An 11,683-nucleotide genomic window follows, 5' to 3' on the forward strand; every position below is an offset into this window, starting at 1 on the left:
AGTTTGTTTCTCATTCTTAACTGTAATCTAATGGCCCTTGAATCAAGGAAAATTGGAAGTGGTCAAACAGGAGATGGCAAGAGTGAACATCAGCATTTTAGGAATCAGCAAACTAAAATTGACTGGAATGGGTGAATTTAACTCAGATGACCATTATATCTACTACTGTGGGCAAGAATCTCTTAGAAGAAATGGAGTAGCCATTGTAGTCAACAAAAGAGTCCAAAATGCAGTACTTGGATGCAATCTCAAAAACGACAGAATGATCTCTGTTCGTTTCACGGTAATCCAAGTCTGTGCCCCAACCAGTAATGCTGAAGAAGCTGAAATTGAACGGTTCTATGAAGACTTACAAGACCTTCTAGAACTAACACCCAAAAAAGATGTCCTTTTCATTATAGGGGACTGGAATGCAAAAGTAGGAAGTCAAAAAATTCCTGGAGAAACAGGCAAACTTGGCCTTGGAGTACAGAATGAAGCAGGGCAAAGGCTGATAGAGTTTTGCCAAGAGAACGCACTGGTCATAGCAAACACCCTCTTCCAACAACACAGAGAAGACTCCACAAATGGACATCACCAGATGGTCAACACTGAAATCAGATTGATTATATTCTTTGCAGCCAAAGATGGAGAAGCTCTATACAGTCAGCAAAAACAAGACTGGGAGCTGACTGTGCCTCAGGTCATGAACTCCTTATTACCAAATTCAGACTTAAATTGAAGAAAGTAGGGAAAACCACTAGACCATTTAGGTCTGCCTTAAATCAAATCCCTTACGATTATACAGTGGAAGTGAGAAATAGATTCAAGGGACTGTATCTAATAGACAGAGTGCCTGAAGAACTATGGATGGAGGTTCATGACATTGTACAGGAGATAGGGATCAAGACCATCCCCAAGAAAAAGAAATGCAAAAAGGCAAAGTGGCTGTCTGAGGAGGCCTTACAAATAGCTGTGAAAAGAAGAGAAGCAAAAAGCAAAGGAGAAAAGGAAAGATATAAGCATCTGAATGCAGAGTTCCAAAGAATAGCAAGGAGAGATAGAAAGCCTTCCTCAATGATCAATGCAAAGAAATAGAGGAAAACAATAGAATGGGAAAGACTAGAGATCTCTTCAAGAAAATTAGAGATACCAAGGGAACATTTCATGCAAATATGGGCTCAATAAAGGACATAAATGGTATGGACTTAACAGAAGCAGAAGATAGTAAGAAGAGGTGGCAAGAATACACAGAAGAACTGTACAAAAAAGATCTGCATGACCCAGATAATCATGATGGTATGATCTCTCACCTAGAACCAGACACTGTGGAATGTGAAGTCAAATGGGCCTTAGGAAGCATCACTATGAACAAAGCTAGTGGAGATAATGGAATTCCAGTTGAGCTATTTCAAATCTTAAAAGATGATGCTGTGAAAGTGCTGCACTCAATATGTAAACAAATTTGGAAAATCAGCTGTGGCCCCAGGACTGGAAAAGGTCAGTTTTCATTCAAATCCCAAAGAAAGGCAGTTGCAGAGAATGCTCAAACTACTGCACAATTGCACTCATCTCACATGCTAGCAAAGTAATGCTCAAAATTCTCCAAGCTAGGCTTCAACAGTACATGAACCGAGAACTTCCAGATGTTCAAGCTGGTTTCAGAAAAGGCAGAGGAACCAGAGATCAAATTGCCAATGTCCATTGGATTATTGAAAAAACAAGAGAGTTCCAGAAAAACATCTATTTCTGCTTTATTGACTATGTCAAAGTCTTTGATTGTGTGGATCACCACAAACTGTGGAAAATTCTGAAGAAGATGGGAATACCAAACCACCTGATCTGCCTCTTGAGAAATATGTATGCCAGTCAGGAAGCAACAGTTAGAACTGTGCATGGAACAACAAACTGGTTCCAAATTGGGAAAGGAGTACGTCAAGGCTATATATTGTCACCCTGTTTATTTAACTTATATGCAGAGTACATCATGAGAAATGCTGGGCTGGGTAAAGCACAAGCTGGACTCAAGATTGCCGGGAGAAATATCAATAACCTCAGATATGTAAATGACACCACCCTTATGGCAGAAAGTAAAGAAGAACTAAAAAGCCTCTTGATGAAAGTGAAAGAGGAGAGTGAAAAAGCTGGGTTAAAGCTCAACATTCAGAAAACGAAGATCATGGCATCCGGTCCCATCACTTCATGGCAAATAGATGGAGAAACAGTGGAAACAATGACAGGGTTTATTTTGGGGGGGCTCCAAAATCACTGCAGATGGTGACCGCAGCAGTGAAATTAAAAGATGCTTGCTCCCTGGAAGAAAAGTTATGACCAACCTAGACAGCATATTAAAAAGCAGAGATATTACTTTGCCAACAAAGGTCCATCTAGTCAAAGCTATGGTTTTTCCAGTAGTTATGTATGGATTTGAGAGTTGGACTATAAAGAAAGCTGAGCACTGAAAAACTGATGCTTTTGAACTGTGGTGTTGGAGAGGACTTTTGAGAGTCCCTTGAATTACAAAGAGATCCAACCAATCCATCCTAAAGGAAATCAGTCCTGAATATTCATTGGAAGGCCTGATGGTGAAGCTAAAACTCCCAACTTTGGCCACCTGATGTGAAGAACTGACTTACTGGAAAAGATCCTGATGCTGGGAAAGACTGAAGGTGGGAGAGAAGGGGACGACAGAGGATGAGATGGTTGGATGGCATCACCAACTCAATAGACATGAGTTTGAGTAAACGCTAGGGATTGGTGATGGACACAGGGTCCTGGCCTGCTACAGTCCATGGGGTCGCAAAGAGTCGGACACAACTGAGCGGCTGAACTGACTAACTGACATACTCACCAGAATTGCAAGCTTTTAAAAACCCAAAAATACGACTTAGTAAAGGTGTAGGGGAACAGGATTTCTCATACTGACTAATGAGACTATAAATGGGATACCTGTATTTCAGAAAACAACTTGGCATTCTCTCCAAAGTTGACATGAACTGGATTCTAACAATTCCATCTCTACATATATACCCATTAGAAATATATGCCCATGCATACTAAAAGACATGCTCTACAGGAATTTATATAGTAACATAATTCATAATAACCCCTAAACCAAAGACCAGCTAAATAAATGTTGTCAGGCAACAGAATACTATGCTGCAATGAAAAGGCACCAGCCACTACAGTATGCAACCACATGGATAAATGAAGTTCTCTTGTACCTAATTTACAGTTGCTTTAACACCTAGGTCTTTGAGTGTGTACAAATTTGCACTATTCTGTTAAAATTGCTTCTTTTGGTTCATACATTTCTTTTTATTTCGTTCATACCTTTCTTTCTATGACTATCAGTGATGCTTTTACATTTTTTAAAAATAGGATTTACTTAAATCAATTGTTTCAAGAATGAAGAAGGCAATAGAAGATGATGTTTTTATTCCTCTGTATCCAAAGAGGTAAGAGTTGCTAATTTCTAGATTTTATGAAATAGTTACTCCTGGAATACAGATTCATTTAAGAGTATAATGTAGAAGAAACTAAACATACTGTTTTCAAAACACACATACCTGTTAAGATGCAAATTGATATTTCAACAAATATTTCTTAATCACCTTTTTTATGCCATGTATGATATAATGATATTCCTGAGAACATGACAATTGGCATAGCCAGGTAGTTAGAAACACAGATTCTGGAGTGCAGATTCACCATTCCTAGACACTTGGCCTTGGGTCAAGACCAAGTGTCTTTCCATGCATCAGTGCCTTTGTATATAAAATGGACATTAAATTAATGCCTATCTCATAGGACACTGTGAAGATGAAGAGAGTGCTTAGAATAATACCTGACATGGAGAGCTGAAAATAAGGCCTAGAATATCACTGAGGGACCAGAAACTACATCTTCAAAATATATATTTACTTCTAAATGATCAGAGAGGTAGTATTTGATGCATATTGGTAGATTTGCTAAGAAAGCATCAGTTGTAGTAATGGATTATGGACTGAAGCTCACTCTCCAGTGAGTACTCACATGATAGAAGAGTTCTATGGAAAGGAAAAAAGAACTAAGCTTGCTAGTTAATTTGAATCCTAAAAGATGCCTGCATGTAAAAATTCACCCCGATTAAGGTTTGTTGACTTCCCAGATTGCTCAGTGGTAAAGAAACCACCTGCTAATGCAGGAGATGCAGGTTCAATCCCTAGGTTGGGAAGATTCCCTGGAGGAGGAAATGGCAATCCACTCCAGTATTCTTGCCTGGGAAATCCCATGGACAGAGGAACTTGGCAGACTACCTTCCATGGGGTCACAAAAGAGTCAGACATGATTTAGCAACTGAACAACAACAATAATTAAGATTTGTAATGTTTTAGAAACATCCGGGGTCCCCTGATGGCTCAGTTGGTAAAGAATCCGTCTGCGATGTGGGAGACCTGGGTTTGATTCCCTGGATTGGGAAGATCCCCTGGAGAAGGGAAAGGCTACCCACTCCAATATTCTGGCCCAAATAATTAAATGGACTGTATAGTCTGTGGGGTCGCAAAGAGTCAGACATGACTGAGCCACTTTCACTTTCAGTGTTTTAGGTAACTAATATATCTGCACAGTTAAAAAGTAAGAATGTGTATTTAAAATTTTTACTAATGTTTAAAATGAAAAGTCTTATTCTCTCCTGCTTCTGACCTCCATCCACCCAGTTTTTGCCTTCTTTTCTGTACACATGCAAGAATACTGACTGTTGGTAATTTTTTTTTTTTTTTTTTTTTTTTACCTTTTTGGAATTTCTCTCTGCAATTAGAATTAAATACTTTAGATAGAATTTTAATACTTACAATACAATTAGAATTAATCTTATTTCCCCCTCTTTTTTATAGCAAAGTAAGTATATTGTAGTCATAACCATTGTTTTGTGCCTTACTTTGACTTAGTACATCTTTGAGATCTTTTTGTGTCATCCACAGATTGTTTCCTCATGCTTTTTTAGCTGCACCATATGCCATTATATGGCCGTGTTGTAGTTGATGAACATCTAAGCAGTAAACCATTACTAACAGTGTTGTGAATAATTTTATGGACATAGTATCCTGTACATGTGCAAATGTATCTATAGAAGGCATTCTCAAACATGGATTTGTTGAGTGTGAGTGTACGTTCATTAGTAATTTTATTAGATATCACCAGAACACCTTTAATTATATTGTTAAGACTTAGTTTGGTTGATTAAAAAAAAAAAGTAACCATTCAGTTCTTTAAACTCTGTTTCTGAAAGATGAACAGTCATTTGCATTTTCTTTCTTTTGCTTTAAATTAGTGCTGTAGAAAACAGAACATCACCACATTCAAAGTTTCAAGAAAGACAGTTCTGGTCAGGTCTAAAGGTAAGCAGAAAACTGCAAAAATAAAAAAAATTTTTCTTTCCAAAAAAGTTTACTATATAGTGAAGATCAGAAAAATTATTCTGTAAAGGACCAGACGGTAAGTATTTTAGGTTTTGTAGGTCGTGTAATGTCTGTTGAACTGTTCAGCTCTGTCACTGTATTGCAAGCAGTCATGACAATATGTAAATAAATGAGCATGTCTGTGTTTCAGTAAAACTTTACTTTATGGACACTGAAATTTGACTGTCATATAATTTTCATGTCTTAAAGTTCTCTTTTTTTCAATCATTTAAAATTATAAAAGCCATCCCTAGTTCACCAACTCTACAAAAACAGACCATAAGCTGGATTTAACTCACAGGCCATAGTTGTCTAACCTGGGTCTAAACAGTAAAGGATGAAATCGGTGCTGAATCAGTGGCAATGGGGACAGTAAGGAAAAGATTGGTTCAAAAGATTTTTAGGATGAAGCATAGAAAGAACCCAATGACTGTTACAGAATTAATTCTACCCTGAAGAATGTAGAGTGCTAGCCAAGTTTCTGACTTTGGCACCCTATTAACTTATGGTGGCATTATTTGAGGGCATTGGAGAAGGAAGGAAAGGTTTGGAAGGAAAGAAAGATAAGTGGACATAGTGGATTTAAGATATCTATGGGATAAAGGGAGGTACTTGAATACATGAGTCTGAATTACAGGAGACAGATCTGAGCTGGAGATTTGGGAGTTGATCACATTTAGGCAGTGTTTGGAGGCATGGTCATGAATGACAACCTCTGAGGAGAAGAAGCAGTGGGCGGACAAAGTGAAGTCTTCAGACAGGCCTTAAGAATAAGCTGTTAAACTAAGAATGGTCACAAGAGAGTGGCATCAGGAGAACTAAGTGAAGGACTTCTGAGAACAAAGTATTAATGCCACTGAAGAGAATTAGAAGGAAGACTGAAAATGTTTACTGGGTTTCATAGTTATAAGGTCATGAATGACCTCAGCAAGAATAGTTCTGATAGGGTGGATCAATGCTTGTCATGTGATTGGGTCAGGAAAAAGGCTTTTCAGGAAGAGGGAGCAACATCTACAATGACATTGTGAAAAAGCATTGCATGTTAGTACAACTGGATGAAGTTTAGCACTTACGTAATAAATTTAGTAATGGAAAGAAAGTGGAAGCTACCATAGAATTCACATAAAGATCTGCATTTACAGGAGAGAAATGCAACCCGTATTACTTTGATTGAAATTTTATTAGAATTTCTTAAAAGGATTTTACCCAAAATATCTCCAAACTCACAGGTTATTATTAATCTTATTTTCTGTATTAGAGCAGTGAGGCTCTCAGGTTTGATTGATTTCCCAAGGTCACATATTGGTGACAGTACGGCTGGCTTTAACATCAGTGCTTTTATGAATCCTGGGGTACTGCAGTCTTATATCTGATGGCCCCAGCCTCCAAGAGAGAACTGATTGAGAAGGAAGATTATTGATCAGGAAAAGCTCCAGCAAGGTAATTTGAAATAGATTTTGAGCGATTATCCTAAGAAAAAATGAAGATAGGATGAAGAAATATATGCAGGTTGAGAAGAATCGAGTGTTTATTCAGAAATGTTTTCTATTCTAAAATTGACGGTCCGAACAGTGCTAATTGTGCTGAGAGTTTTACAGTTTGACCAGCTTTTTGTTTGTTGGAGACTATTACAGTTTTCCTTTGGAGAAAAGGTACAGAGTCACTTGAAATTTTGTTGTATTTTAGCTCTTTGGCAATATTCTTCTTTGGAATGAACTCCTCCCAGAAGACACCTTGCAAGAGCTAGGACTAGGGAAGCTGCTGAATCGTTACCTTATTATAGCTCTTCTCAATGCCATACCTGGCCCAGATGTTGTTAAAAAGTGCAGCCAGGTAAGTTGTGTAGAAATTGATCATCATTTCATCATTTTTAAAAGTTATTAAAATTAATTTTATAGCAAAATAACTTAAATTGTGTTACTTACATAATAACAAATTAATTTAACAGACTAGAAATCCGGGAGAATCCAGTATTTAAAAATTAGTATACTGGTTAACTATTTACAAAATGACTGTCAGATCCTCACCTCTCACTTAAATACCAATGTAAATTATAGGTAAAGTAAAAAATTAAGTGTAAAAAAAATAAAACTATAAAATACTGTACCAGGAAGATAAATGACTATACCTGATGTTAAGGGAGTCCTTTCTGAACTTTAATGCAAAAAAAAAAAAAAAAGGTGAGAAAAGGTAATAGATTTGATAAGATTTTTGGTCAACCAAAAAACATAAACAGAAAGGTATCAGGACTATAAAAAGGATTGCATTTGAGTCAATTCTAATGAGGTGGATCAGCCTAGAGCCTATTATACAGAGTGAAGTAAGTCAGAAAGAGAAAGACAAATATTGTATATTAACGCATATATATGGAATCTAGAAAGATGGTACTGATAATCCTATGGGTAGGACAGCAAAGGAGACACAAACGTAAAGGACAGACTTTTGGACTCAGTGAGAGAAGGAGAAGGTGAGATGATTTGAGAAAATAGCATTGAAAAATGTAGATTACCATATGTAAAATAGATAAACAATGGGAATTTGATGTATGACACAGGGTACCCTGTGACAACCTGGAGGGATGGGATGGGGGGGCAGGAAGTGGGTAGGGGGTTCAGGATGGAGGGGACACGTGTATACCCGTGGCCGATTCATATTGATGTATGACAAAAACCATCACAATATTGTAATTATCCTCCAATTAAATAAATAAAGGTAGCAGGATTATTTGATTATTGTTAAAACTCGAAGATGGGTTTATTGGGCTCACTATACCTGTTCTTCCCTTGTGGCTTCCCTTGTGGCTCAGGCAGTAAAGAATCTGCCTGCAGTGTGGGAAACCTGGGTTTGATCCCTGGGTTGGGAAGATCCCCTGGGGGAGGGCATGGCAACCCACTCCAGTATTCTTGACTGGAGAATCCCCATGGAAGAAGAGCCTGGTGGCCTACCATCCATGGGATCACAAAAGAGTTGGACAAAAGAGTTGGAGCAACTAAGCACAGCACATACTTATTCTTTCTCCTGTTGTTTATGTTTGGAATTTTCTATAATAAAAAGTTAAATAGAAAGAAAGTTGAAAAACAGAAAAATAAGTTATAATGTGCATAACGAGGATAAATACCCACATTTTTTTTAAAGCTCTACAAATCTGTAAACAATTTGAATGTGCTTACTGAAAATGACCAAAAGGCAAAGCAATCCCCCCCGAAAAAGAATATGCTAAAATAACCTCTAAACATGTGGAAAATATTAATAGTATTAATTAATATAATAGTATTAATATAATCAGAGAATTGATTATTAATTCCCAGTATTGTCATAAGCACAGGAAAACAGCAGTCCCACATCTGTCCAGGAACATCATTCATCTAGAAAGTGTGGAGAGGCAATTCTGGGAAATAGGTTCTGCACTGTGAGAAGAGGAATACAACTCTGGAGACTCTTTTGGCACAATCGATATAAAACCTTTAAAAGTTCATACCCTTTTAAGGAACTTCCCTAGTGGTTCAGTGATTGAGAATCTACCTTCCAACGCAGGGCACTTGAGTTCAATCCCTTGTCAGGGAACTAAGATCCCACATGCCATGGGGCAACTAAGCCCATGCACCACAACTAGAGCGCCTGCATGCCACAATTAGAGAAGCGTCCCACCACAAAGAACCATCAGCCAAAATAAAAAAATAAATAAAGTCCACATGCTTTTACATAGCAATTTTACTTCTAGGAAATTATCCTAAGTTAAAAAATCAATGGATATAATTTTCTAAGAATGTGGGAAAATATTTATATTCTTATATAAGGTTTTTTTTTTTAGTATACACGTATATGTAATGTTAGATAGCAGTTCCTGAAAGTGTGAAAGTCAGTCGTGTCCGACTCTTTGCAACCCCATAGACTGTACAATTCATGGAATTCTCCAGGCCAGAATACTGGAGTGGGTAGCCTTTCCCTTTTCCAGGAGATCTCCGTAACCCAGGGATCGAACCAGGTCTCCCACTTTGCAGGCAGATTCTTCACTAGCTGAGCCACAAGGGAAGGCCCTAAGACTTCTTTCCAACCCAGGGATTGAACCCAGCTCTCCCACATTGCAGGCATATTCTTTATCAGCTGAGCCACAAGAGAAGCCCAGGAATATTGGAGAGGGTAGGCTATCCCTTCTCCAGGGGATCTTCCTGACCCAGCAATCAAACCAGGGTCTCTGCATTGCAGGTGGATTCCTAGACAATTCCTAGAACTGTCTAGCAGTTCCTAGACAACCATTATTTTCCCAGCTATGGTTTTGTATCATGTAGTTTGTATCGTGTAGTTTTTAACTACATTATTTATCAGATATTTCAATCTTCATCCATCCTATTGTGTTTCAGATTTCAGTTTAGTTCTCTTTGACCAGAAAGCTCTACTATGCAGTAGAGGATATATGACATTGTCTTCACAGTTTGTGGCTAGAAAACCAGACCAAAACAGTGTGGCTTTAAGTCCCAGGATCATTTATGGGAAAGCTAGATAGTTCCTTCAGAATTTTATTGAGCCTTGTGATACAAAACAAGGGAAAAGCAAGTGTAAATGACATTAAATTCCAGATCGGTTAAGGGCTGGTTTTAAAACTAAAAAGATATAGTTTGCATAACAAGACTTATAGGACTTTCTGCCTTAGGCAACTAGTGTTATCTGTTTTTTTCTAGATAATTGAAAAAAGTGATTAAGAAATAGGATAAATCATTTTCAACTGTGTTTTCCGTGTTGACCAGCTAGATTTATTTTAGAAAACATGCATTCCAGAACTTTCTTTTAATGTATTTTATTATATATATATATAGTACAACTTTCTACTTTCTAGAGGTACATACTGATCCTGACCTTAGCAACTAACATAACCAAGAATTTCGTTAGAGAGTATGATCTCAGATTTTTCCTTGCTCCCATTCTCTCTCCTTTTTAAAAAAAATTCTTCCTTCTCCAACAAGGAAGTTTTCCTTTTGTTTACATTTTTTGTTTTTTTCCAAAACTTTTTCCCCAAGTCATGTATTACCTTTAGCATGATGATAGTAAGTGTTGTTTGAGAGGTTTCCCCCCCCAAAGAAACAAATGAATGTACATACATTGACTCCTTATGCTGCCATTGACATTTAAAGCAATATATTAAATTAGAAGAAAATTGTAATAAATTTTTTATACAGTATATCTTAGAATGACCTTGATTTCTTAACTCTAATTTATTGATATAGATTATACACAAAGTCATCTAATTTCATACTGTGAAATCACACTATACCTATTTTATACAGTTGACCTTTGAATAGCACAGATTTAAGCTGCATGGGTCCACTTCTGTGTGGATTTTTTTCCAATAAATATCAGTACATACCAGAGTACTTCACAATCCATAGTTGGTTAAACTTGTGGATGCAGAACCACAGATATGGAGGGCCAACTGTAAAGTTAATACACTGATTTTCATCTGTGCATAGGTCACTGTCCCTACCTCCCTGCATTGTTACAGGGCCAAATGTAGGTTTGTTAACTAAGTGTTTTGTGTCTACACATTTCTGGTGTTTAGTTATAGATTATGTTTTGTACAATTTAATCACTCAGGAATACAGAGTAATGAAAATATTACAAGTACTAGTAAGTATTTCTAAAGAGTAGTCTCCTTTAAGCTTTCAGTATCCAAATACGACTTTTTTTTTATAGTATAAAACCTAAAAAAGAAAGGGGAAATTCTCAAAAGTTATTTAACCATGAATAAAAGAATATGGAAGAATAATACAATATGGAAGAATAATACAACCAACATGAGTAGTGTGTATGTCAAAGTCATTCAGTCGGGTCTGACTCTTTGTGACCCCATGGACTGTACAGTTTATGGAATTCTCCAGGCCAGAATACTGGAGTGGTTAGCCTTTGCATTCTCCAGGGGATCTTCCAAGGAATCTTAACGTGAGTAGTATAAGGATTAAATGAGATTATGTTAAAGTACTTAGTTAATAACTGTCATTAAAAATCAACCATGTGTTTTGATTATCAGATAGCAGCATATTTACCAGAAAAGTGGTTCCAAAACTCTGCCATGAGAACATCCATTCCCCAGCTAGAAAATTTCATCCAGTTTTTACTGCAGTCTGCACGTAAATTATCTAGAAATGAAATCAGGTAATGCATATTTTATTTGTACCTCCATAAGCGTTATTTAGGCTTCTGTTCTTGGCAATTTTTAGAAAGATTTGTACTTTACTTTTAAAAATCTGAAACTGTCACTGTAGAATTAG

General features: G+C 37.0%; 1 protein-coding gene across 2 annotated transcripts in view; it reads left to right on the forward strand.

Annotated features, from left to right (window-relative positions):
• The window catches only part of GCFC2 (GC-rich sequence DNA-binding factor 2), an 82,281-nt gene that overhangs the window by 64,955 nt on the left and 5,643 nt on the right, over nucleotides 1-11,683 (forward strand). The window contains exons 13-16 of one of the 2 annotated variants that reach the window (XM_019970211.2): nucleotides 3,361-3,437; nucleotides 5,294-5,360; nucleotides 7,107-7,253; nucleotides 11,443-11,567. In XM_019970211.2, the coding sequence (XP_019825770.2) occupies nucleotides 3,361-3,437; nucleotides 5,294-5,360; nucleotides 7,107-7,253; nucleotides 11,443-11,567 (416 nt within the window). Of the gene's footprint in view, nucleotides 1-3,360; nucleotides 3,438-5,293; nucleotides 5,361-7,106; nucleotides 7,254-11,442; nucleotides 11,568-11,683 lie in introns of those variants that run through there. The other variant, XR_011569260.1, reaches the window with a different exon arrangement.

Source organism: Bos indicus, chromosome 11, assembly GCF_029378745.1.
Source record: "Bos indicus isolate NIAB-ARS_2022 breed Sahiwal x Tharparkar chromosome 11, NIAB-ARS_B.indTharparkar_mat_pri_1.0, whole genome shotgun sequence".
In the NCBI taxonomy this organism is placed as follows: Eukaryota; Metazoa; Chordata; class Mammalia; order Artiodactyla; family Bovidae; genus Bos; species Bos indicus.